The 26,778-nt window shown below is 60.8% G+C and overlaps 1 protein-coding gene across 1 annotated transcript in view; it reads right to left on the bottom strand.

Annotated features, from left to right (window-relative positions):
• Positions 1-1,571: 1,571 nt before the first annotated feature.
• Positions 1,572-26,778, bottom strand: part of LOC142819077 (bMERB domain-containing protein 1-like) — a 34,898-nt gene continuing 9,691 nt past the window's right edge. The window contains exons 3-7 of the mRNA XM_075903480.2: positions 12,298-12,371; positions 11,315-11,429; positions 10,165-10,238; positions 9,168-9,324; positions 1,572-7,164 (exon numbers count right to left, since the gene is read on the bottom strand). Of these exons, the coding sequence (XP_075759595.1) occupies positions 9,206-9,324; positions 10,165-10,238; positions 11,315-11,429; positions 12,298-12,371 (382 nt within the window). The 3' untranslated portion in view covers positions 1,572-7,164; positions 9,168-9,205. The remainder of the gene's footprint in view (positions 7,165-9,167; positions 9,325-10,164; positions 10,239-11,314; positions 11,430-12,297; positions 12,372-26,778) is intronic.

Raw genomic sequence — 26,778 nt, 5'->3', positions numbered from 1 at the left:
TCTTGGACTGCTGCTGAGAGCTGAGGATCTTACCTTTTTCACAGCAGTGATTTTTGTGGATTAGTCTTTACAGGGCACCCTGCTGTAAATTGCACCAGGATACATCCATTCTGCTCTAACGTTGATGCTTGTAGGAAGCGAGGTGTTATAAGTCCTCCCAAAGTCATGCAAAAAACCCGCAATTTGCGCAACTGGAAGTCAGCCACAGGAAAAAAATTCCCTGCCTTATGTTGTTTCGCCACCTTATGTTGATGTAAATCTGAGTGTTTTGGAATGTGTCTTGGCCTAACAGTGAGGACAGCCTGTAGTGCAATGAACTAGCTAGTGAGTATGACGTGCACCTTCACCCTCTCGGGTGAATGAGAATTGCTTGATTGTGTGTCATAGCCCCTGTAATGCAAGCAGTGACTCTCCTCAAGCTCATATGGTAGAGGCGTGTGCTGGTGGACCAGCCGGTTGTAGATTCTATTTCTGGGGACACCGTGAAATGCTGCGTAGCTGTGACAGGGAACGGCAACACCGCAAAGCCCGGCAGTTTGGCTTTGTTGCACAGGCTGGTGTGGGGATGAGAGGCCCATCTGCAGACTAGCCGCACTGAGCGCTTTTACAGCCTGTGTGTTTATAGGTAAACAGCTTCACCAGCGTTCAGACATCTGTGTTTATAGCCATCTGACGGCATGGAGCCACGCTGTCGTCCCACAAGGCCATGCCTCTGCTATCAGCGGGGGGCGGGGCGGCATGCCAGCTGCTCTCTTGGGAAGACTTCAGCAAGGCTGCTGAAGAAATACAGCAGCCCAGTGACACAATGGGGCCTGCTGCCAATTGCTCTCCTCGCCTGGTCTGCTGCATGTCGCCCAGCTCTGGGGCTGGGTCTCATGTGGGGCTCAGATGGTGTCTCTGGCCCACACTCCCCCATCCTCATAAGAAGTGAGATGTGGAGGTTCAGGGCTGGGAGAGGAAGCTCAAAAATTGTTTTCATGGTGTTAGGTTGAACCTTCTGCTGGGGGCTTGACGGCCCTCTAGTCCTCTGTTAATGCAGACAGTGGAGCTAGCATGGACAGGAGCAATGTATCCCCTACGCCCCCCTCTCCATTGGAAAGAAAAAGGAGATAGACCTATCTCATAGAACTGGAAGGGACCTTGAGAGGTCATCGAGTCTGTGACGTAGTGGGGGTACCTTGCTGGTTGCTAGGCTGGGGCTGTGGGTGACCCCCACTGGCTGCTGCCTGCACCACGGCCCAGCAGAGTAGCTGATGGGACAGGGAGGTGACCTGTTCGACCGGTTACCCCCCAGGGAGAGGAACAAAGGAAGGTGGGATGCCGCCCCTGGCTGGGGGCAGGGCTGGAAGGGACGGTCTTTAGTTTCTGTCTGGGAAGCAGGGGAGAAGGAGCTAGGGAGGGGGCTGGGATTGTAGGGTTCAGCCACCCCCCATCTCAAGGGGGACACTGAGGCCTCTTAGCCCCAGTTCCTGTAACCAGATGACGTCTGTGCTGGGCTGTATCCTGGAGAAGCAATAAACTCCCTCTATTCTACTGGCTGGTGGAGTCTGTTTGTGCCACTACTGGGGTGCAGGAGACGGGAAAACCCCAACGCACCGTCACAGAGTCCAGTCCCCTGCCCTCACAGCAGGACCAAGTACCATCCCTGATGGATTTGCCCCAGATCCCAAAATGGCTCCCTTGAGGATTGAACTCACAACCCTGGGTTTAAGCAGCTAATGGTCACACCACTGAGCTAGCCCACCCCCAATTGTTTTCCCCTCAATATGGTTCAGCCCCAACTGGGAGGGGCCAGACCTAAGCATCTAGTTCTGTTCCCAGGATCTCACCTACAGCTACTCCCCAGGTGGCCAGCTGGTCCCCGTCAAGAGTCCACTGTGGCATGAGGTGAGAACCTGCCCTTTTGTTGACCTTGTACCACGAGGCGTCCGTTGGCGATGACTCTCTGTCGACTAGCTTGGGCTGGATTTGCATAACCTCTAGGCACAAAGTTCTCTAGCCCCATTATCAATGACCTGAGCCATCTGGTCCCTCAAAGCAACGTAGTCCCGTTGAAGAAGAAGCTTTCACACGTCACGGAATGTTTGCTTTTATTGTGACATCGATAAACGGTCCCCACTTGGTTTTTGACCTACAGGCTTTGGGCGCAGGGCCCAACGTGTGAGCTGGAGAGCGAGCGAAGTTGGTCAGGAATCTGCATTGGCAAATAAGTGCAGTGAACTCCAGACTTGGTGGAGCGGGCGTGGTGCTGAGCGCGATCTCGTCGCTCTTTTCTCCGACGCCGTCATCTGGAAGCGGAAGGGACGGATTCTCCCGCCGGAGCAGGGTGGGGTAGCCTCACTGACACCGGTGGCGCTACGCCGATTTATGTCTATTCAGGGCATGGGCCTGTGTTTGATGTTGAAATAATTGCAAAGACCGCTGGAAAAAACGGCTACTCGACGTTCACTGCTCTCGGCCAGGGGAGCCCTCTACGGACCGTTGAGTGATAGCGGCTCCCCAGCCCCAGAGGTCTGGATTGTGTTTGAAGTCCTTGCCTCTGGTATACACAACCCCCCACGTTTCTCATTGCAGCTCCCAGCAACAAGCACACGGTGGCAATATGACTGTACCCAGGGCAAAGAGATCACAGTGGCCTGGATTCTCCACCATGCCTGGGGGGGGGCAAGCTGCGGGTCAGAGCCATGTCCCCTGGCCCCAGCAGAAGCCAGAGCTGAGGAGAAGCATGGATTGACCAGCCTTCCCTCCCTGCTGCACCCCGTCTCTCCCTGTGTGCACAGGGCAGGGGCGGCTCATGCAGGAGCAGGATCTGTCCCTCCAGCTTCCTGCCAGGCAGTGCTCCCTTGTGCCGGGGGCTGCTGCCCTGTGTCAGGGGGGCCGCTAGCATCTGGTGACAGGCTGGAGCAAGAGCAAGAGAAGCTCAGCCTTCCCCCTCCCCCGCCACAGGTCAGCCACGCCAATGTGTAAATGCCATGTGCAGGGCTTGGGGGCGGGGCATCCCCAGAGCTCCGCCCCCTCACCTATAAATGGCACCTGTTAGCTGTGCTGAGGACAGAGCCTCTCTGTGGACACAAGAGGAACAAATCAAAGCGGAGAGTCCGGGGCTTCTGGCCCTGGCAGGGATCTCCTGGGGCCGAGGCGATTCCGAAGCACTTGTGGAGCGGCAAGCGAACGAGGGGACCTGAGCTGCTGTCTAGCTGCCGGCTGGACCTTGTGCTGTCCTGTGCTCTCAGCAAATGTGCCCCACGCTCAGGCAGGCCACAGGGCTCCCCACTGGCCTGTCCATCTGGATGCTGGGACCCCGGCCTGCGCTGCCCTCTCAGATCCCTGCTCCTGTGCAGCCAGGCCCCCGGCTGTCAGACGGCAGCACCAGGCTTCCCAGCGGCGTGTCCTGTTGGGTTTAACAGGGGACAGAAAGGCCGGGCGCTCCTGCATGCCAGCTCCCGCTGTGCCGGCACTTCCACGTCCACCGCAGCTGGGACTGCCCAGCCCAAGCAGCCACACACAGCACAACCACGGGAAGAAACCGCTCCCAATCCCCCAGCCTCCCCCAGCCCAGCCAGCTCGGCCTCTTCAAACACCAGCTGGCATCATGGGCCCCGGAAGGCCACACGTTTGGGGTATTCCACAGAACCATAGGAGAGAAGGGCTGGAAGAAACCTCAGGAGTCATCGCTCAAAGCAGGACCCACCCAACTCAACCAGCCCGGCCAGGGCTTTGTCAAGCTGAGACTTCAACACCTCTAGGGATGGAGACTCCACCCCCTCCCTAGGGAACCCAGCCCAGCGCTTCCCCTAGGGAAAGAGTTTTTCTGACTCTTCAACCCAGACCTCCCCTGCTGCAGCTTGAGCCCATTGCTCCTCGTTCTGCCATCTGCCCCCACTGAGAACAGCCTCTCTCCAGCCTCCTTGGAATCTCCCTTCAGGCTGCTATCAGCTCCCCCCTCACTCTTCTCTTCTGCAGACTAAATAAGTCCAGTTCCCTCAGCCTCTCCGCCCCTCATCATATTTGCTGCCCTCCCTTGGACTCTCTCCTATTTGTCCACGTCCTTTGTGTGGTGCGAGGCCCAAAAGACTCCAGATGTGGCCTCACATCACTGCTCTAGATCTGCTGGCAATGCTCCTCCTAATGCACCCTCATATGCCATTAGCCTTCTTGGCTACCAGGGCACCCTGTCGACTTACACCCAGCTTCTCATCCACTGTGATCCCCAGGTCCTTTTCTGCAGAACTGCTACTTAGCCAGTCAGTCCCCAGCTTGTAACTATGCTTGGGATTCTTCCGTCCCAAGTGCAGGACTTGACACTTGTCCTTGCTGAACCTCATCAGATTTCTTTAGGTCCAAGCTCCCAATTTGTCTAGGTCACTCTGGGCCCTGTCCCTGCCCTCCAACATATCTACCTCTCCCCCTCGCTTGTGCCATCTGCGAACTTGCTGGGGGTGCAACCCATCCTCTCCTCTAGGTCATTCATAAAGATGTTGAACAAAACAGGCTCCAGAACAGACCTGTGGGGAGCTCCACTTGATAGCGAACGACCACCAGCCAGCCAGCCAGCCAGCGAGCCGTTAATCACCACCCCGAGCCCTGTAATCTAGCCAGCGATTTCAGACCAGGTCTGGGCGCGAGTACCAAGTCGAATGTCCCTTACAGAGACCTCCCAGTGAACAAGGGCCCAACAGCACAAGCTGCTCTCCTGATCCCAGTTGCAGCCTATGGCTGGGGCAGTGGAGGGACCACTCAGGTTCCATGTCGTTTAGGCCTTTCCAGGTCAGGATCAACGCCCACGTTAAACGAGGTGTATGACAGCCCATTGGCTCCAGGGATCCCAGAGCGGCTGGGAAGCAGCAACGTCCTGGAGGCTGGAGGCCACGGCCTGAGCTGTTCTAATTCGCTACGGCCTGGGTCACGGCTCATCCAGCCGACAGTCACAGCAGCTCGCCGAGCGAGCAGGGTGCACTCTGGGTAATTCCGAGCTGCCATTGTTGCCAGTACCAGCTGGTATGTGATTACTGCAGGCCCTGGGCTGAGACTGAAGAGACCTGAGCCACATGCAGGCTTTCAGAGTGGACAGACTAGACTATTAGCCCATCCTGGCCTCACAGCTGGGATTTGGGGGGGGGGGGGGCTCACTCGACTTGGAGCCCCCTGTTTCCTGCAGACACAGGCGAAACTGACTAGGTCAGCTGGAAAGGCCTGGAATCATGCTGGAAAGCAAATTGGGGGCCGGCTGGCAAGATGTGGAGGTCGGGCTGATATGCTTGGCGTCCGGGCAGGGCTGCGTCACTGCCATGCGCAGGATTCAGAGCGGGAGCTGGGTGGAGAGGTGCATGAAACCAGAACCACGTGCATGGAGCAAGCATGCAGAGAGGCTAGTGGTGGTGTGTGCCATGTGGGCTCACTAGATCAGTATTTCCCTACACCGACAGCCAGCCCGCACCGGGCACTCTAACAGGCACAGGCCGACAGGAGCTTCATCCCGCAGTTCTGCTGCAAACCTCCAGGGCCGGCCAGCCTGTCAGTCCCAGAGCTCCACCTCCCCTGGGTGACAGATGAGGGGGGTGGGGTCAGAAGGGTAAAATGAGGCCTGGATTAACCCTGGGCAGCTCCAGCCTTTGTGACCTGCTCAGATGACATTTCCAGGTGGTCTAAGCTCTTTGTGCAAAGGGCGAGTCGATGAAAAGAATCCGCCGGGGCAGCCAGGCAGCAGAGTTGCCCGGCTAGACTGGCACAAGCGGATGCCACTTCTGGGCCACATTCTCCTCTTGGTCACCCCGGGGAGTCCCATAGAACTGTGCCAGTGAAGCCAAGGGCCACGTGGGGACCACGGCCCTGAAGCTGCCAGTAGGCGTTTCTTGCCATGCCTTGCCCTGTCCCCTCTGCCAGTCGCTTTCTATTTGGTTTTCACTCTGCTCTGCCCTTAGCCCCGTTTTCTCTCCTTCCTCTCTGCTCCAGTTTCTCCTCCCCAGCTCCGGAACCCAGGAACATTGGGGTTGGGATGGACCCCACAGTGTTCCACTGAGTTTGAAACCGATTTGCCCCACCCCAGTGAGAACACGGCAAGGCCGTACTCAGGCTGGAAGCTGTTGAGACCATGGGTGGTGTGACCTAGAAGACAGAGCACTGTGGTGGGTTTCCATTCCCAGCTCTGCTGCTAAGCCTCCTTTCCCAAGTCACTTGGTGCCTCAGTTTCCCCACCCCTAAAATGGGGCTAATGGTACTGTAATTGTAAATCACTGGGAGCTGCCAAGGCAAAGCACTGTATAAAAGCTGGGGATTATTATAGCATCATCCAGACCCACATAAAAAGCCCTCCTGGGTGTGAATGCTGACGTTTCCCAGCATTACCCAAACCAGGACTACGGGTTTGGCACGGTGAGAAGAATGGCCCTGGTACCAAGATTGTCCAGACTTCTCTCTGTGTCTGCGGTTTTAATAAACTCACACCACAGCAGCAGCTGCTTGGGGCTGGGCCTGGCTCTCCCTTCAGGCCCGTGTGACCAGGCACATGGATTGCAGCCCTGCTCAGGTTCGGCCTGGGCCCCCTCCTTTCTCATGATGGAGGCACAGCCGGGCCAAAGCTGAGCAGCACTGAGGCCACGTGCTCCATGGGCCAGGCGTCCCCACTGCGGGACAACCACTCCCACTCCGCCCAGGACCCCTCATTTGTCAGGGTAACATTCACCCCAAATCACAACCCAGTGACTCCAAAACCCACGCGGTGATTCCGATCAGAGAAGCCGTAAGACCCACGTGGCCCGTGACAATAAAACTGGGGTTGAGCTGTAGAGAACCTGGGCGTCCCTAGAATGTGTCCTTTGGAGGCAGCCCACGGAGCGGAAGAGCCACGGAACGGTGGGAAGCTAGCGGCGGGCGCCTCACCCACTGCAATAGCGCAGCCGGCCCCGTGGCCGAGCCTGGTAAGAAACCCGAATAATCCCGCTGTGCCGGGGGCGCCCTGGCCCCGGGGCTGCTGCTGGCTGAGCCCTGTCCTGCTGCCATCCCCGGGGAGGCGCTTCCTCCATCCTGAAGCGGCCTCAAGCAAACGAGGCAGCGCCCGGCTGGCCCCGGCCCGCTCCGAAAGGTCTCTCGGCCGCGTGCCGCCGTGGGAAGCGTGAGCAATGAGGGGAGGGTGAAGCTGTCAGGAGCCACACGCTGCCTGGAGGCCTGCCGGGAAAGGAGCAAAGCAACTGGAATCAGAATGGCGTCTCCCCGCCCCCTCCGCCGGCCCTGGCTAGTCCCAGCAGGGGCAGTGCCCCTCCACCAGGCTCCAGAGTCGGCCCTGGGCTGGCCCTGGCAATTTGTGTCATTCATAAGACAGCAATTCCCCCCGGGCCCGGGACTGCGCACCGGAGGGACTCGTCAGCCTGGGGTCTAGGGATCGATGCGGCCTGGGTAAGAGCTCCGGCTACCTAGCCAAGCCCAGGCCCATGCGGCCCCCTGGGTCTGGGCTAGCCCCAGGCCCCCAACCCTGATCAGCGCTCCTCAGCGCAAGCGATCAAAGGCTGAAGGCCGGGCGCTTGGCCAGCCCCTGCCTCCTGGCATGTCAGGCTCTGGACAGCTCAGTATGGACGTACCCGGGCAGAGCAGGGCTGGAGAACGTTGCCTGTATTCTGTCCTTAAGAAATTCTTTGGGAAATCAGGCCTCTGTCATTTCACTGGGGTACGTCCTGTTGTTGCCACTGCCAGGTAGCTGCTGTAGATCCGGGTGGGTTACAGGAAACCTTTGCCGTTCACTGGGGAGGCTGTTCCTGGCACCAGCGCGAATGGCGAAATTCACAGCTACTGGGAACCGCGACTCCTCGCCCCCGCAGCGAGCGCCCTGTGGTTTCCAGCCCCTGCTTTGGCTCCTGAACTCACCGCGGGGGCTGAGAGCCGCAGGGAACTCACCATGAATCCCAGCCCCTACGGCTCCCCCTGAGCCGAGACACACCCGCAAAGACATGGAACCGCAAAGCGCGACTTCCACCAATTGAGGGGGTCTCCTGCCAGTGAGAGCAAGAGGAGGGGCCAGGGCGGCGAGAGGGGTTGACAGCACAGGTGTTGGGTGAACCAGTGGGGGCAGACACCTGTGCAGTAACACCACTGCTGTCGGTTGTACCGTGCGCGAGAGGGGCGTGGATGACAGCCGCTTCCTTTCATGGACGCTGGAGCTAGGAGCGGTGTCCATCAGGTACACCGTGAGCAGTTTGCTTTGGCCCTCAGCGCCCCACTGTACCCGATGGCCCATCTCGCCTGCTTCCTTTACACCCAGGGGCTGTGTCTACACTGGGCCACTTATTCCGGAAAATCAGCCGCTTTTCCGGAATAAGCTGCGAGCTGTCTACACTGGCCCTTGAATTTCCGGAAAAGCAACGATGCTCTACTGAACAAAATCAGCCGCTATTCTGGAAAAACTATTCTGCTCCCGCTCGGGCAAAAGTCTTTATTCCGGAACACTGTTCTGGAAAAGGGCCAGTGTAGACAGCCCAGTAGTCTTTTCCGGAAAAAAGCCCCGATCGCGAAAATGGCAATCAGGGCTCTTTTCCAGAAAAGCGCGTCTACATTGGCCACGGACGCTTTTCCAGAAAAAGGGCTTTTCCGGAAAAGCAGCCTGCCAATGTAGACGCTCCTTTTCTGGAAAAACTGAAAATGGAATAGTATTCCGTTTTAAGCAGTTCCGGAAATTCATGCCAGTGTAGACACAGCCAGGGAGTCTAGCAGAACCTGAGCAGGAGGTCTTCGCTTTCACAGCTGATCAAGGATTTTCCCCTCAGAAAACACCAGGTCACCAACCCCACAACTTCCCATTTGTTTGGGGGGGAAACCAGTTTGGAAACTGTTGAAAAGTTTCAGATGAAGGCAGAGCATTTCTGATTTGTGTTTAGAAACGTAAATGAATGTCAGTTAAAAAGCTCTGAAATGTAAGCTACTGATCGTTTCGATTGTTTCTAAAAATAGAACCATTTCAATGGATCCAAACTGGATTATTTCCCCCACATTTTGGTTTGCAAAACATGCAGCGATGTTGTGCTGTTGCTCCCGATCCAGGACGGGAATATTTGTTGATCTCTCCAAATATTTCAACGGGCAAGAAGCCCATTTCCTGCCCCGGGACTCCCCGGAGAACGGCGGGAAGGCGGTGTCAGGAGCACCCGGTGCTCGCCTTGCGGCAAGGAGATGTACGTTACCCAAGAGTGAGTCCTGTGCAGGGGGCCCGGGGCGGAGTCTACATAATGGAGCAGGTGAAGCCGCAGCACTCCTTGAGCAGGGTGAGGCCTGTTTTGGTCACGTACGGTGTGGAGGTTTGCTGCCCTCTGGACGTCACCTTCTTCTCTTTGACAGGGGCTGTTCCAAAAGATCTTGTTATTGCAATGGCCGCCAGCGAAGGGGCGCGTCACCTCCTAGGCCTTCCCTCACTGGATGGCACCTGGGTCCCAAGTGGCCAGGACAGAGACATAAGAACACAAGAGCGGCCAGACGGGGTCAGACCAAACGTCCATCCAGCCCAGGGTTCCATCTGCCCATAGTGGCCAGTGCCAGGTGCCCCAGAGGGAACGGAACAGGAAATCATCACGTGATCCCTCCCCTGTCACCCATTTCCAGCCCCTGACAAACAGAGGCTAGAGACACCGTTCCTATCTATCCTGGCTAATAACCACTGATGGACCTGTCCTCCATGAACTTATCTGGTTCTTTTTGAAACGCTGTTATAGTCTTGGCCTTCGGAACATCCTCTGGCAAGGAGTTCCACAGGTTGACTGTGTGTCGTGTGAGGAAATACTTCCTTGTTTGTTTTAATTTAATTTGCTGACCCTAGTTCATGTGTTATGAGCGGGAGTAAACAGCGTTTCCTTATTTCCTTTCTCTGCACCCCTTAAATGCATGAACCACAGAGGGGACAGCCACCCCAGACAGCTCCCAAAGTATCTTGATGGACCAGCCAGGCAAGAGGCAGAACTCTGCCATAGAGACCAACCCGATATGACACTTAGGCATCAGAGATGGCCATAGCCCCTCTGTTGAGTTGCTGCTCCCCTCCCCCTCTTTCTTCTGTGGCCATGTGGTCCCCATGTAAAAATCGCTGATCTGTTTCTAGTAATTAATTTGCGGGACCAGCCAGCTTTGTAAACGGGAGACGTGCCAAGGGGCTTCCTGTGCGGCGAATACTGCGAACCAGGCACCTACTTGTTTTCTGGAGGCAGCTTTTGGAGAGCTTCGTCTGCAGGAATTCAGCCATTTCCTTGTCTTCTTCTCTTTCCCTGTGACAGGCAGAAATTGGGTCTTGCTTAGGCGTGGGCCGGTGGCCTGCTCACAAAACAAGCCCGTGGCAGCCAGCCAGAGGTGGGATTGCGGGGTCTGCGCTACCGGGCTGAAAGTAGCCACGGAGCCGTCCCTGCCCGGGCTGAAGCCGGGCGCCGAGCCCCTCCCTGGTGCCCGGTTTCAGAGCCTGGGCGGGAATGGCTCCACGTCAGCGTCCGCTGGCCGGAAAGCTGCAATTCACTGCCAGGGGGGAGGGGGAGTTGCCCGGACGTGGCCATAGCTGCAGACTGGCACTTTGAGCCACCAAGGCGCTGTCTGATTGGCGCGCAGGCCTGGCAGCCAGGAGATCGTGGGCTTTGAGTCCATCGGATTCCCTTGCAGCCAGGGGCGAGTTCCGTCACGGCTCCGTGAAACACGTGTCCGCAGAAGGGGGTTCAACGTGGACCGCCGGCACCACCCCGAGGGCACCAGCCCCTCGCCCTGCCCGGGGATTGCCCCGGGCAAACGGACCCTGCCCTCCAAGTGCGACCACGTTCCCGAGGTCTCATCAAACCCTTTTCCGCTGCCCCCTCCCCTTCTGAACCTCCCTGCCAAGCCACCTGGCCTCTGTTCTCTCCCGGTGCTCCCGCTTGCCCTGTGAGAAACCACTGTCGGCCACGTTGCAGGCGCAGCTCGGCCGGTTCCCGGTCCGCCTGGGGCCTGTCCCAGCAGAGCCGGCGTCAGCGGCACCTCCTGCTCTGCCTGTCGAGGGAGGGGTGGGGTGACTGCCCGGCTCTGCACTTGGCCCGTTACGCCTCGCAGCCCCCGAGGAGGGAGTGGGGTGCGAACGCTCATAAGGCTGAGGACCGGGGCGGGGAGGGAGGGGCGAGCGACCTGCCAGGCTGCCTCCTGTGCAGGTAGCATTGGGGGTGGGGGGGCCTAGTATTCTGGGCTGCCTTAACCTGCTGCTGCCCCGCTTCCTCGCCCCTCAGCTCTCCTGGGCATTTTCTGCCCCATGCAGACGCCAGGCTCCCCGCACCGGCCCCAGGACATGCCGGCGCACCGTCAAACATGCCAAGATGGCGGGTGCAGCTACCTCAGGCGTTCAAATTCCACGTCATCGACCAGGAAATCCCGGGTCTCCACCAGCTTGTGTATCTGCTGCACCAGCTCCTCCTCCCTCTGCTTCACCTCATTGGACTGCTCTTTCTCTGCGGCACAGAAAACACCCCCGTTCCCTCAGGCCCAGACGGACAGAGACCCACCACTCGCGCGGGGTGCACGGCCGCGCTGGCGTCTCCGGGGACGTCGGCCTGGACAGACCAGAGCCAGCCTGGATCTGGCACGTGTGGATAACAACAGTGCGAAGCGGCAGCAGCACCGTCTAGCCACTCCACTCCAGACCCGGGGTCCCCCCTGGCTTGTCCAGCCTGGGCTGCGTGGCCCCATTAACCGGCAGGGGAAAGTCACGGGTTCCCAGCTATCGAGGACAGAATGTTCCCTTTGAATTCACCTGGTCTGCTGCACACGACGGGACAGAGACTCTCACTGAGCGATGATTCCCCTCCGGGGCTGGATTAACGTAGGGGTTTGAGGGGTGCAGCCCAGGGCCCCAGGCTAAGGAGGGCTCCAGGAAAAGATCTTCACTAAATCCCCTGTGTGTTAGCCGGCCCTGCCTGGCTCGGGGGGAGGGGGAGGCAGCTCCGTGCACTGCTCTCTCCCCCGCCCACCTTGGGCTAGAGCCACACTGCTGCAAGCATGTCGCCTGCAGGCTCCGCCCCCACAGCTCCCGTTGACCGGGAATCCCAGCCAATAGGAGCAGTGGGGGTAGTGTCTCTAGGTGAGTGCAGGGAAATGCAACCCACGCTGAGCCACCTGCTCCCCCCACCCAAGGGTGCTGCCTCCGGTGAGTGCCCTGCGTCCCAACCCCTTGCCCAGCTCTGAGCCCCGGCCTGCACCCTAACTCCCTCCTAGACCCCACACGCTCGCCCAGACCTGCCCCCCTCCTGCCCTCCCAGCCCGCTGGCCCCAGCCTGGACAGGGGCTGTGGGATCGAGCTCACAGGTGCCTGGGCCCTACCTGGGCGGGCGAGGAGTCCCTGGAGCTCCTTTTTCAGCCGGCTGATTTCCTTGCAAAGCTGAATGTCGTCCATCCTGCAGGACGCGAGACAAACGCTCAGGGCTGGGCTCCGCGGCCCGTAGGCTGAGGGAAGGCAGCTGAGGTTTCCCCCGTGGGGCCCCTGACAGCCTTCCCCAGAACACCGACCTAAGAGAACGGCTCCTCCGCCTGTGTGGCAGTGGCAGGTTCCCGGCGCCCGGTTTTTGCCGGGAACGTCCGGTTGACATGGGATCCTGGCGACGCCGGTCAGCGCTACTGGCTGCGCTGTTCAGACCTGCTTGGTGGCACAGCTCTGTGCGGGGCCTGGGAAATGGCCGCCAAGTCCCTCTGGCGCAAGGGCACCCACGGGGCTCCGCAGGCTGCCCCCCCCCCCACAAGAGCCAGACATGCCGGCTGTCTCCAGGAGCAACCTGGGGTAAGTGCTGTCCAGAGCCCAGGCCCAGGCCCCCTCCCACACCTGACCCCCTGTCCCAGCCCTGAGCCCCCTCCCACACCCAAAGTACCTCCTTGAGCCTGTATTCTGCACCCCAATCGCCGGCCTCAGACTCAGCCTGGGGCCCCTCTCCCAGACTCTGAACTCCTTGGCCCCAGCCTGGTGCCTCTTCTCGCACCCTGAACCCCTCATTTCTGGTCCCACTCCAGGACCCACAGCCCCACCTGGAGCCTCATCCCCTCCTGCACCGCAACCCCCGGTTCCCTGGAGGGGTGGGTGGCTGGATCCTTCTCCCAACTGGGAGCTGGGGCAAGAGGTCCTGGCAGCGCCCCCCGTCTAAGGCTACCCTGTGAGCCTTTCAGCGGTGTCGCTGCAGGGTCTCCGGTGGGGCCGCCCTTTGCCGGCAAGAGCTCCCCCAGCAAGCAGGGAGCAGTCGGCAGGGAGCCGCCCCGCCAGCGAGGGGCTGCCCACACCGGCCCGGCTGCGGGGGGCAGTGTAGCCAGGCCTGGGGGAGGCCCTGCCAGCGAGGGGCTGCCCACACCGGCCCGGCTGCGGGGGGGCAGTGTAGCCGGGGGGGGGGAGGCCCCGCCAGCGAGGGGCTGCCCACACCGGCCCGGCTGCGGGGGGGCAGTGCAGACAGGCCTGGGGGAGGCCCCGCCAGCGAGGGGCTGCACACACCGGCCCGGCTGCGGGGGGCAGTGTAGCCAGGGGGGGAGGCCCCACCAGCGAGGGGCTGCCCACACCGGCCCGGCTGCGGGGGGGGCAGTGTAGCCAGGCCTGGGGGAGGCCCCGCCAGCGAGGGGCTGCCCACACCGGCCCGGCTGCGGGGGGGCAGTGCAGACAGGGGGAGGCCCCGCCAGCGAGGGGCTGCCCACACCGGCCCGGCTGCGGGGGGGCAGTGTAGCCGGGGGGGGAGGCCCCGCCAGCGAGGGGCTGCCCACACCGGCCTGGCTGCGGGGGGGCAGTGTAGCTGGGGGGGGAGGCCCCGCCAGCGAGGGGCTGCCCACACCGGCCCGGCTGCGGGGGGGCAGTGTAGCCGGGGGGGGAGGCCCTGCCAGCGAGGGGCTGCCCACACCGGCCCGGCTGCGGGGGGGCAGTGTAGCCAGGCCTGGGGGGGGCCCCGCCAGCGAGGGGCTGCCCACACCGGCCCGGCTGCGGGGGGGCAGTGTAGCCAGGGGGGGAGGCCCCGCCAGCGAGGGGCTGCCCACACCGACCCGGCTGCGGGGGGGCAGTGTAGCCAGGGGGGGGAGGCCCCGCCAGCGAGGGGCTGCCCACACTGACCCGGCTGCGGGGGGGGCAGTGTAGCCGGGGGGGGAGGCCCCGCCAGCGAGGGGCTGCCCACACCGACCCGGCTGCGGGGGGGCAGAGTAGCCAGGCCTGGGGGAGGCCCCGCCAGCGAGGGGCTGCCCACACTGGCCCGGCTGCGGGGGGGCAGAGTAGCCAGGCCTGGGGGAGGCCCTGCCAGCGAGGGGCTGCCCACACCGACCCGGCTGCGGGGGGGCAGAGTAGCCAGGCCTGGGGGAGGCACCGCCAGCGAGGGGCTGCCCACACCGGCCCGGCTGCGGGGGGGCAGAGTAGCCAGGCCTGGGGGAGGCCCCGCCAGCGAGGGGCTGCCCACACCGGTCCGGCTGCGGGGGGGCAGTGTAGCCAGGCCTGGGGGAGGCACCGCCAGCGAGGGGCTGCCCACACCGGCCCGGCTGCGGGGGGCAGTGTAGCCAGGCCTGGGGGAGGCCCTGCCAGCGAGGGGCTGCCCACACCGGCCCGGCTGCGGGGGGGCAGTGTAGCCAGGCCTGGGGGAGGCCCCGCCAGCGAGGGGCTGCCCACACCGGCCCGGCTGCGGGGGGGCAGAGTAGCCAGGCCTGGGGGAGGCCCCGCCAGCGAGGGGCTGCCCACACCGGCCCGGCTGCGGGGGGGCAGAGTAGCCAGGCCTGGGGGAGGCCCCGCCAGCGAGGGGCTGCCCACACCGGCCCGGCTGCGGGGGGGCAGAGTAGCCAGGCCTGGGGGAGGCCCCGCCAGCGAGGGGCTGCCCACACCGACCCGGCTGCGGGGGGGCAGAGTAGCCAGGCCTGGGGGAGGCCCTGCCAGCGAGGGGCTGCCCACACCGACCCGGCTGCGGGGGGGCAGTGTAGCCAGGCCTGGGGGAGGCACCGCCAGCGAGGGGCTGCCCACACCGGCCTGGCTGCGGGGGGGCAGTGTAGCCAGGCCTGGGGGAGGCCCCGCCAGCGAGGGGCTGCCCACACCGGCCCGGCTGCGGGGGGGCAGAGTAGCCAGGCCTGGGGGAGGCACCGCCAGCGAGGGGCTGCCCACACCGGCCCGGCTGCGGGGGGGCAGTGTAGCCAGGCCTGGGGGAGGCCCCGCCAGCGAGGGGCTGCCCACACCGGCCCGGCTGCGGGGGGGCAGTGTAGCCGGGGGGGAGGCCCCGCCAGCGAGGGGCTGCCCACACCGGCCCGGCTGCGGGGGGGCAGAGTAGCCAGGCCTGGGGGAGGCCCCGCCAGCGAGGGGCTGCCCACACCGGCCCGGCTGCGGGGGGGCAGAGTAGCCAGGCCTGGGGGAGGCCCCGCCAGCGAGGGGCTGCCCACACCGACCCGGCTGCGGGGGGGCAGAGTAGCCAGGCCTGGGGGAGGCCCTGCCAGCGAGGGGCTGCCCACACCGACCCGGCTGCGGGGGGGCAGTGTAGCCAGGCCTGGGGGAGGCACCGCCAGCGAGGGGCTGCCCACACCGGCCCGGCTGCGGGGGGGCAGTGTAGCCAGGCCTGGGGGAGGCACCGCCAGCGAGGGGCTGCCCACACCGGCCTGGCTGCGGGGGGGCAGTGTAGCCAGGCCTGGGGGAGGCCCCGCCAGCGAGGGGCTGCCCACACCGGCCCGGCTGCGGGGGGGCAGAGTAGCCAGGCCTGGGGGAGGCCCCGCCAGCGAGGGGCTGCCCACACCGGCCCGGCTGCGGGGGGGCAGAGTAGCCAGGCCTGGGGGAGGCCCCGCCAGCGAGGGGCTGCCCACACCGACCCGGCTGCGGGGGGGCAGAGTAGCCAGGCCTGGGGGAGGCCCTGCCAGCGAGGGGCTGCCCACACCGACCCGGCTGCGGGGGGGCAGTGTAGCCAGGCCTGGGGGAGGCACCGCCAGCGAGGGGCTGCCCACACCGGCCTGGCTGCGGGGGGACAGTGTAGCCAGGCCTGGGGGAGGCCCCGCCAGCGAGGGGCTGCCCACACCGGCCCGGCTGCGGGGGGGCAGAGTAGCCAGGCCTGGGGGAGGCACCGCCAGCGAGGGGCTGCCCACACCGGCCCGGCTGCGGGGGGGCAGTGTAGCCAGGCCTGGGGGAGGCCCCGCCAGCGAGGGGCTGCCCACACCGGCCCGGCTGCGGGGGGGCAGTGTAGCCGGGGGGGGAGGCCCCGCCAGCGAGGGGCTGCCCACACCGGCCCGGCTGCGGGGGGGCAGAGTAGCCAGGCCTGGGGGAGGCCCCGCCAGCGAGGGGCTGCCCACACCGGCCCGGCTGCGGGGGGGCAGAGTAGCCAGGCCTGGGGGAGGCCCCGCCAGCGAGGGGCTGCCCACACCGACCCGGCTGCGGGGGGGCAGAGTAGCCAGGCCTGGGGGAGGCCCTGCCAGCGAGGGGCTGCCCACACCGACCCGGCTGCGGGGGGGCAGTGTAGCCAGGCCTGGGGGAGGCACCGCCAGCGAGGGGCTGCCCACACCGGCCCGGCTGCGGGGGGCAGTGTAGCCAGGCCTGGGGGAGGCACCGCCAGCGAGGGGCTGCCCACACCGGCCTGGCTGCGGGGGGGCAGTGTAGCCAGGCCTGGGGGAGGCCCCGCCAGCGAGGGGCTGCCCACACCGGCCCGGCTGCGGGGGGGCAGAGTAGCCAGGCCTGGGGGAGGCCCCGCCAGCGAGGGGCTGCCCACACCGGCCCGGCTGCGGGGGGGCAGTGTAGCCAGGCCTGGGGGAGGCCCCACCAGCAGAGACCGGAATTCAGTTCCCAGCGCTCGCGGCGTGAGGGGCGTGTCCCAGAGCGCTGCGTCTCGCTTTAATCCGGGGCAGCTGGGGCCTGCGTGGGGACGGGGTGCAGGGAGGGCCACCCGGCGACACCCCATTTAGCAATTACCGTTTTGGCAGGGACATGGGGGAATGGCCCCCCCCAAGTGCTGCGATGAGTCACCCAGGCTTTAACAGGCCCATATGTGTGGGGGGGGGGGAGGTCTAAAAGGGTGTGAAAGCAGCCCCACGGCCCCCCAAGTAAGCATGCTCTGTCTGGCCAGGGGAAGGTAGGGTCAGTGTGCTGGCCGAGCCACCCCCCCATGCTCTGGTCAACCGGGGGAAGGTCCTCCCTTGTGGACCACAAGGGTGTGAATGCCCCCCCCGCTCACTTGGGGGCCCATGGGTGTGCGTTCACACCCTTGCAGTCCACATTTACCAAAAAAGCCCCTCCCCCCAGAAATTCCTGAATACGGGCCTGTTAATGAAGCAGTTTTAAGAGCTTTTGTGAATGCTGAATCGGTTCCTGGGTCATTGCCAAAGCAAGCCTTTCCTCATCCTTACGGGCCCTAACCGGGAAGCTTTATTAAACTCTGGCTTGTCTGCTCTGTCCTGACAGACGTAGGCAGCTTCCAAGCCATCCTGGCCCTCCGTTAGCCATTTTAAAGCGTTTGAAATAAAAAGCAAGACGGTAGAATCCTTGCAGAATCCAAAAAGTGCAACGGAATCCACATGCTACAAACCAGGCCCTTTGTAGGGCTCTAAGAAGAAGCCTGCAGGTTTAAGGAAGAAAAATCATGCAGTCTGCACGCCGCATGTCACAGCGAATGCCGCCTGCAGAGTTACATGGCAGTGCCCTGCTGCAACGATTAGTGCCTTGTTCATTGGCTCCGCTGACAGGGATACGAGAGCTGAGAATCAGGCCCGGCCAATGGACTGATATCGGGAGTCCAGGCCAAATGTACTGAACACCCAGCTGGGATCCAGATTCAAAGTGCCCCAGGGCTGAGGTGCCTGTCACCAGTGCTTGGCTTTGGACTTGTCTCCAGTGAAAAGGAGCCTTTAATGAGAGCAGCTCCTGGAGATGCTGGAAAGGAGTCGTGCAGAAAGGGGGGGCTTCGAGCTAGGCAGACACTGCTCTTTCGCCCGCGTGTTTGCTACAATCCAAGCACGAGCCCCAGAGCAAAGCTCATTGTGCTGCTGGCTTGTAGCAGGAATGCATTTTCTCTAGTCGCCCCTCATTGGGCTCTATGGCTGTGTCTAGACCGCATCCCTATTCCGTAAAAGGGATGCAAATTAGACACATCGCAATTGCAAATGAAGCGGGGGATTTAAATCCCTCCCGCTTCATTTGCATAAAAATGGCTGCCGCTTTTTTCTGGCTCGGAGCTTTGCCGGAGAAAAGCGCCAGTCTAGACGGGGTTCTTTCGGAAAATAAAGCCTTTTCCAAAAGATCCCTTATTCCTTATTTTAAGAGGAATAAGGGATCTTTCGGAAAAGGCTTTATTTTCCGAAAGATCCACGTCTAGACTGGCGCTTTTTTCCGGCAAAGCTCCAAGCCAGAAAAAAGCGGCAGCCATGTTCATGCAAATGAAGTGGGGGGGGGGGATTTAAATCCCCGCTTCATTTGCAATTGCGATGTGTCTAATTTGCATCCCTTTTACGGAATAGGGATGCGGTCTAGACAGAGCCCACGAGTCTCTCTTTATCGGGCCGCTTGGGTTCAAATCTCCTCTTTAGACTCCAGCAGGAAAGGCCCCCGGCTCAGCATCTAGCCACTGTCTTAACAGCTGTCAAAGCTGCTGTTTGCTGGGCCCTCTAGAATTGGTGCAGCAGCTTCAGCGAGCTGAGTCGCCCACTGTGTGTTAGGAAATGCACAGCCACCATGGGGGAAGGCCCCCCATGAGCACACCCTTCCGTAAAGCATACATCTCTGGGCCCACAGTAGAGCTGTGCGTGTGTCGTGTCACCCACACATAAGGGAGACACATATTCCTCGGTCACCACGGCTTTTATTTCAATGGAAGGAAAACAACAAAGAAAGAACGAATGTAAAGTTGCTACACAATCGAACGATGTTGACCCCACCGCAACTCACCATGTGACATCCTGCACTTGAACTGCACCACAAACGCCAGCTGCCTCACAGCTGTTCCTGCAGCCAGTAGACTCCTCCACCGTGTCGGGTGCAGGGCACAGAAGCCAGAAAGGTAGCGGCTCTTTTCAGTTGTCTAGCTACATACATCACAACTCTGCTTGCCAGTTCTCGGGCTCTTTGTTTAATCGCTATAAACCAAACTGGTCCTGCCTAGAGCAGGGGGCTAGACTTGACGACCTTCTGAGGTCTCTTCCAGTTCTATGATTCTATGAAACTGAGCCAAGCGAGAACTTCTAACCAAGTCCACAGAAGACTCAATAACCAAGCCCGGGCGGCAGAAGACGACACCGAAGATGTTTCAGCTGCATTTTGAAGAACAGCGGCAGCTCGGCTCTGAAGCCTTGTGCTGGTGTCAGGCTTGGGGATCCCGGCGTCCAGCAGGAGCCGAATGAGGCAGTGGAGAAGGGGCGGGCGGCTGAAGGGGAAGCCAGTGTTCCTGTAGTTGTGCAACCTAAGTGCTGCGTGGGGTGGAAATGGGGCTACTCCGGAAGATGTTCTCAATGCGCTCGGTGCTGTAGGATTGCTGCGTGGCTGGCTGGGACGCTACCTGGATGACTCTACTGGCTTAAATCAACAGGACTCTTGGGAAACAACCCGGAAGGCAAGACAGAGACTCAAGAGGAGACACTCCCCTCCCCCCAACAAGCGCCGAGCGGTGAGATGTGAGATGATGGGGGAGCGATGCTCTGGAGGAGGCAGCCGGGGTCTCAGCCAAGCTCAGGGAACCAGCCTGATCCCCACTGATGTGGCGTCTGAAGAAGTCAGGCCTCTCTTGGCTTCGGGCAGGAGGGGTGTGACGGCGCGTTGGGGGTCCCCCGTCTCCTGCACCCCGAAATGGCACAAACAGACTGCACCAGCCGGTGGAATAGAGGAAGTTTATTGCCTCTCCAGGATACAGCACAGCACAGATGGAATCTGGTCACAGAGCTGGGCTAGGATGCCTCAGGCCCCCTTGAGATGGGGGAGACTGGGCCCCTAAACTCCAGCCCCTTCCCCTAGGCTCTCCTCCATGCTCTCAGACAGAACTAACTCAATTCCCTTCCAGCCCTGCCCCCCAGTCAGGGCAGCATTCCACCTTCCTTTGTTCCTCTCCATGGGGGGTGTCTGGCCACTGGTTCAACAAGTTTGGCATTACCTTGGCCTAGTGAGGTTTTCCCTGCTGGGTCTTGCTCCAGACAGCAGGGGTCACCACAGCCCAGCAAGTACCCCCACTACGTCACAAGGGGTTAAGCCATTCACTGCCCATCTTCTGCGGCTTTAACCCTGCCTCCTCTCGTGCTGTGCTTGGTTCCCGCTGCTAAGGGCGACCAGAATGGGGGGGTACGCAGGCTGGCCGGGTGCCGGATCCACTGGCCACAGATGCCAAACCCAGCTGGGCTTGTTGCCTGATCCCAGGAGTCACGGCCCAGGGCCTGCTCTGAGACTGGGGGGGCTGCAGGAGGACAGCCCAGGAGACGCCAGGGCCAGACCCGAGTGCGGGTTCACGCGGAGACCAAGCGAGGGGACAGAGACCCCGCCACCCGCGTAACCACGTCCGGCCTGTTGCTCTCATCTCAAAGGCCAAATGAGGCAGGGTGGGGCTAAGCACGTTAGGCGTCCCACCTCAAAACCCTGATACTCGGGCGGTGGGGTGGGGCTTTCTCCAGGGGCCTGGGGTTTCCCAGCCCCCAGCAAACACCCCGCAGTGTTCCTTGTGGAGCTGGAAGTGTCCGGCTCAGACACAAGCAAGAACTCGCCATTACAGCAAGCGTTGATTTGAACGTGGTGGTGAGGGTTGGATCGGGCTGCGCAGTCCAGAGGGCTTTCCCCGTTGGAGGCAAAATATCAGCATCTTGCCCTTTCTGAACAGGCCTCGTGTGAGGGACGGGCAAGGGGCTAATCTTGGTGTCAGTCCTGAGGGGGGAAGGGGATTTACTTCTCCTGTTTCTCCAGAGACACTCGCAGAGGTGGAGGGGGCAATGCAGACATGGGAGTCGCACGGCTCGGCTTCTTTTCTTGCTCCGCCTGACTCGGTTTGTTCCCTCAGCCAAATCGCTTCGCTTCTCTGTTCCTCGGTTTCCACACCTGGGCTTCAAACCCGAGTTCCTGCCGCGCCGCACCTGGGAGGCGCCGTCCCAAACCGCACACGGCGCCTTTCGTGTTTACGACAGCAAATTAAGAACTAGCGAGTTACGGTCCACGTGGAGCCCGGCTCCCCGGGGAATTTCCTTGGCACCTCAGCAGGGATGCTGCCTGCAGACGTACAGGGCAGGTTTCCACGCCGACGGGGGAGGTGCTTCAAAGACATTTCCTTTTCATTAAGAACTAGGTGATGGGCTTAGACAACGCCAGGGTTAGCGCTAAGTCCACATCGAATAGGGTCACGGCTTCCCCTACAGTGAATAAAGGACACCTGGACAAATGCCTTCTAGTCAAGTGAGTTCAATGGCAGGGATGGGAGGAGCATGGGCTCTGAACTGGGGTGTGGACTTTAGGGTGGGGCCCAGTGGGGCCGACAGCCACCAAGGGGCCCGGGGCAAGGTGGGAGGGTGCCTGGCTGTGTGCACCCAAAAGAGGCGGGACCTAGGGCAGAAGGGGTGGGGCTTAGGGCAGTCAGCCCTTAGCACCTCCCAGACTACGGTGCTGGGGTTCCCCCCAGCCCTCAAAACCATGTGGAGCGGTGCAGCGGCATTCCCGTGGCAGTGCAAAGGAGTCTGGGGCTCCAGCCCTCTTTGAAATGCCGGGACCCTGTGCAATTGTCCCCTTTGTCTCCCTCTGTCGACGGGCCTGGTGGGGCCAGACGTTAGGGGTTCAGGGTGCTGGACTGATGCAGGGGGCAGGGCCGGCCCACAACATTTTGGCACCTGAGGCGGGGAGCTCAAATGATGCTCCCATAGCCCCTTGCTTGGGCCAAAACGTTGCAAGGTCTCAATTCTCTGGGGCCTAGTGGTGCCCCCCCCACAGTCTGGCACCTGAGGCGGCCGCCTCAATTCGCCTCATGGTAAGGCCGGCCCTGGCAGGCGGTTGGGCTGCAGGTGGGTGTGTGGTGGGCAAGCCCTGGGAGGGGGGTCTGGACTGGGGCAGAGGACTGGATATGGGAGCGGGTGTGGGGACAGTTTCCAGTTGGCACTTCCCTCAGGGTGCTCCCTGGAAGCGGCGACACGTCCCTTGGCTCCTAGGCATAGGGCAGCCAGATGGCTCTGTGCAAAGTACACTGCCTCTGCCTGCAGGCACCGCCCCGCAGCTCCCATTGGCCACGTTTCCCTGCCAATGGGAGCTGCAGAGCCTGCCTTAGGGGCAGGAGTAGCACACAGATACCCCCGGCCGTCACTCCGCTGAGGAGCCAATGGGAGATGTTGACTCTTTCAGGAGCCGTGCTGAGCAAGATAAGGAGCCCGACGGGACATGTAAGGGCCCAGTCCGTGTTGCTGACCAGAGCTGCCACGGTCGTTGCCAACCAGGCTTCCAGTCAAAAGCAGACACTTGGCGACCCTCACGCTAGGGCTGTGGCCCGCTCACCCCTCATCAGCACCTGAGTGGGGGGGGCCCAGCTAGAGGAACCGGAGACTCACCCCGGCTCTGCGGCTCCGCTCCAACTGGGAAGAAGACGAGGGTTAGAAAAACCATTCCCTGGAGTGTTTTAATTAGGGGGCGATCACCACCGCCCCACACCTACGTGCGCTGGGCCAGGCCTGGGCGCCACCTGCCCTGCAAAGCCGGGTGGTGTCAAACAATGCCAGTGCAAAGGGTGGGCTGCGGCGGGTCCCAACACAGCTCATTTCCCCAGCCGGGACACAACCCGAGCCCGGTGCGTGTCACAGACCCCGGCAGAATCCGATCTTGCTTTGGACTCACTGGAACATGCTCACGCCCATGACCGACTCCGCGAGCGCCTCCGGAAAGCCGGCACTCTGCAGAGAGGCTGGGGCGTTTCTAGCTGCCTGGCCCAGCGACAAGCAGCTGCACCTCGTCCGCCGCTGATTGGCGCGTGCTGCTCTCCGCGGCCGTGTCTCCGGTTCACTTTAAAGGGTGGGTTGCTAAGCATCCGTTCGGCAGCTCAGCCCTTCCTCTGCTGGGCTGTGATTCACCAGCCTTCACCCTTTGGGAATGAGTCATGTTTGGCCAGCGCTGCCTGGAGCTCCAGCCTTGTCGGGGGGAGGAGAACGGCAACGTTCATTAGGGACGGGGAGAGACACAAGGAGAATGGGAAAGCATCAGTGGAGCTGGGGCGGGAGGGGCTGGCTCTGCTGCGCAGGCCACGTGCACCAGCTGCAGGGGCAGGTTCCTCTGGACGCGGCCGCCCTGGGTGAGCCTAGCAGCTCCTTGGCTTCGCTGGAGGGCTCCCAGCAGGTAACGGTGGACAGGCTGGCTTGTTGTCAGGTGTTCTCTGGGGCTGTGCTCCCCACTGCCCCGCGGCAGAGTTGCTCTCCCAGAACTGTGCCACCTCCCCACCCCACCCCATCCCATCCCATCCCATCCCACTCACTCACTCACTCACTTCCTGGCTAAGCACAGAGGCCAGGCTGGTGCAGAAAGTCTGCAGGTGACAGGTGCCTTCAAACTGCACAACAGGCCATTGCTGCTAGGCTGGGGAAAGCAAAGGAGCAAACACCCGGAGGCGGGGGCGGGGAGGAGATCCTCGTGCAGAACTACCTGGGCATGGGAAATGCCAGAATGGATCAGATCTGGGGTCCCTCTAGCCCTGTAGCCTGTCTGCCACAGGGAGCGGCTCCAGATGCGTCAGCGGCAACAGCAAGGTAGTAGGCACATACGGGACCACCTGCCTCCAGGGAAAATGTCTTCGATTAGCTCAGCCCTGAATCAGCCGGGCTCTTATCCCTTCTGACATTCCTGGGTTCATCATTCCTTACTCCCATAGCCCAGGACACTCACAATGTATCTAAACTCTGCATTGGGATCCTGCTGGGCTCAGGCCAGGCCCAGACGAGGGAACGGGGCTGGTTTCTCTGCGTCAGTCAGAAGTGATGCTGGTGAACCAGCCTAGCCCCAGCACAGCATTTGGTCAACAGGAGAATCCCCAGCCATCCAGCGCCTGCCTCTGGGGGAGGGGAGTACAGCTCCCATCGGCTCCCGGTGCCCTGGGGGTTTGGGGAGCCACCCAGGAGAGTCAGATGCTGCCGTCTGGTCCTTTAAGTCAGCGGGGAGCAATGGAAACAGCTGCGAGTCAGCGGAGAGCGCGTTTTGTTCCCAATATCTCCACATCCAGGCACCGCCGGACTCACATTCTCTTACCAACCAATTGTTACGTTCACCGATTTTGGCTGCATGACTTTCTGACCGACGCCCTTTCAGCTCCTGCGTGTTTGAATGTTTCCAAGTGTCCCTGTGTAGCAATACCCTGAACATCCCAGGTCAGTTCCCAGCTCTGCCCGAAGTGACCTCGTCCTCGTGGAGGGGGATGAATGTCGCCGGCAGGGCTGCGACATGCCCACGTTTATCAGCGCCAGCCAGCTGCGGGGCCGAGCCGTGAATCACCGTTGTCTGCAGAATCCCAGGACAGCGGGAGCTGCTGCTGGTCCACGCTCCCATTTGAGCGCCAGTGCTATGCCTGCCATCTGGGAGATGCCATAAGGGCTGAGAGTCCTGGCTTTGATCTTTCACAAACCCTGAACTGCATCTGCAAAACCACGGCAGATGCGGCTACTTGATACACCAGTGAAAAATTAAAAACTCTCCAGTGTGCAGCCGTGGCCCCCCGGATGATAGGTACGTAGAACAACCCCCGGCCTCATTCAGAAATACGAAGGGGGTATCGTAGTGTAACACTCCACTGGCCCATTGCAGCGATCTGGCTTACCCACCTCCCTGTAACATTGCAGCTGTCGCTCTGAATCTCCACCAGCCACAGGAAGGAGAAAGGCGCAGGCGCAGGCTCAAGGCCATCTTTTCAATTTTTAGAACTGTGTATTTACAGTGGAAGGGGGCTGGCTGTTGCCGAGGGCAGTTTCCCAGGGCAGTCGCCCCAGAGCTAAGCAGACTGACGCTGTTTCCTCCTTCCGCCACGTTTCAGTGTCTCTCGTCTGTGGCCCTATGGCAGATCTTGCCGCAGCCCACATGCTGTCCCCGCTCTCTGTGCCACAGCGTAGAGATGGCCTTGGACGCTTGACCTTATTGTAGCGAAATTAAGTTGAAGAGCGGGCAACGACTGATGGAAATTCCTCCGTGTTCTGTAAGGGGAGTGCCCCGCGGGACGGTCTCGGCAATTCAGAGACTTTTCTCACAAAAGGAATGATTGTTGTCTGGGGTCTTTGGCTGACCCCCGTAGACACAGGAAGGCCAAAGACCGGCTGCTACGCTGGGGCAAGCAGGTTTATCTTGTATGTACAGTGAATAACAAAGGACTGGCTGGCTGCATAATGCGAGTGCAGCACGGTTCCAGGGCGATCAGACTACTGATGGCGGTTTGAGCAGATATTAGGCAGACATGACATCTGGGGGTGCCTCGTCCCTGGCAGACAGGCAATGCCCTGCGCTAGGCTCCGGATCCAGGCCCAAGCCCCGGATCATGCTCCCCAAAACCACAGCAGCTGGTACCCCAGTGGACATGTCAACAGGATGGGGACATTTTGTCCCTCATCACCGGCCAGTTCAGAGTATTTTCTACATCTCACAGAGCCTCAAGGGACCCCCACCCCAGAAGCACAGAAGTGACGGGAGGGGGGGAAGAGGGGGAGGAGAGAGAGAAGTGCTAAATACCTACCCCTTTACACATCCCCATAAGACGACCCATTACTGCTGTAAAGTACCATGCACTCCAGTGAATGGTTACAGCTTGGCAACATGAGAACGTTATACTGGGATAATGTGAACTGGCCTTTAAACTAAGAGTGTTAAACCAGAGCAAAAAACTGCCCCCCCCCCCAGCCTGCCCCTCCCCCGTCGCCCCCCACCACCCGCACACTCTTATTTTGGTTTAATTAGACTCGATCCAAATCAACTTAAGCCAAATATCAGGCACCAAAGTAGGCAGAGTTCATGGAAACTTTTTTGGGGGGAAGGCTTTTTGGGGGAAGGCAGTTTGTCAAAAAGCAAAATGTTTCATGAGAACATAAGAAATTGCTTTGCGTTTTCAAAGAGAACCATTTTGACATTTTTGTTTCGTTTCAATGATGTTGAGCGTCATTTTATGAAGTAGAACAGTTTGTTTCAGTGTATTTTCATCAAAACATTCACTGTCATATCCCACATGCACTATTAGATGTAATGTTTCAGTATAACAGAAAAGTCTAAATTCAGTGTTTTGACATTATTGACATTTTTGGATTTTTTTTTCATTCCATGAGAAATTTCAAGATTTTGGCTTTTTGTTCCAATGTGGAATTAATTTTGTTTTTAATTTCAGGACTTCCATGGAATGGAAAACTGGCTATCAGCCAGCGCTAGAAACAAGCACACCTATTCGCCTTTTGCATTGCTTTAACTACGCTGGTTTCAATTCTCATCTCACGGTAGAGCCGTGCAATTTTGCTGGGTAGTTAAGGGCCGGTGGCGTGAGTCACGGCTCTGATGTGATGGGTAGGCTCACCCCTGCTGTTAGCCCCGTCATATTGCAGCTTCCAGCTGGTGTATCTGATACAGGCAAATGAACACCCCCACCTCCCGGTGCTCAGGCGGCCAGCAATCCTGAGTCATAGTTACAAACACAGCTGTGAGGAACCTCTGCAGATCTTCTAAGGACCTTAGGCCTGGTTGTGGCTTCATTGTCCTTTCGAGTTCTGGAGCAACTATTCTCGGTGCTCAGTTGGGTCCGTGAGTAGCAAGCCTGGTGGCCCTCGGCAGAACTAGCCGTAGTATTTTGGGGAGCAGGCCTGGGAAATTGGGTTGCTTACCATCCAGAACCAGTTTCTGGCCCCCTCAATCGGACTGCTCTGGCACCCCAAGTTTGGCTGAATGAA

This window comes from Pelodiscus sinensis, chromosome 20 (genome assembly GCF_052426305.1).
Source record: "Pelodiscus sinensis isolate ZL-2025 chromosome 20, ASM5242630v1, whole genome shotgun sequence".
In the NCBI taxonomy this organism is placed as follows: domain Eukaryota; kingdom Metazoa; phylum Chordata; order Testudines; family Trionychidae; genus Pelodiscus; species Pelodiscus sinensis.
The sequence above is the reverse complement of the archived record's forward strand: the minus strand, read 5'-3'. Positions and strand labels throughout refer to the sequence as shown.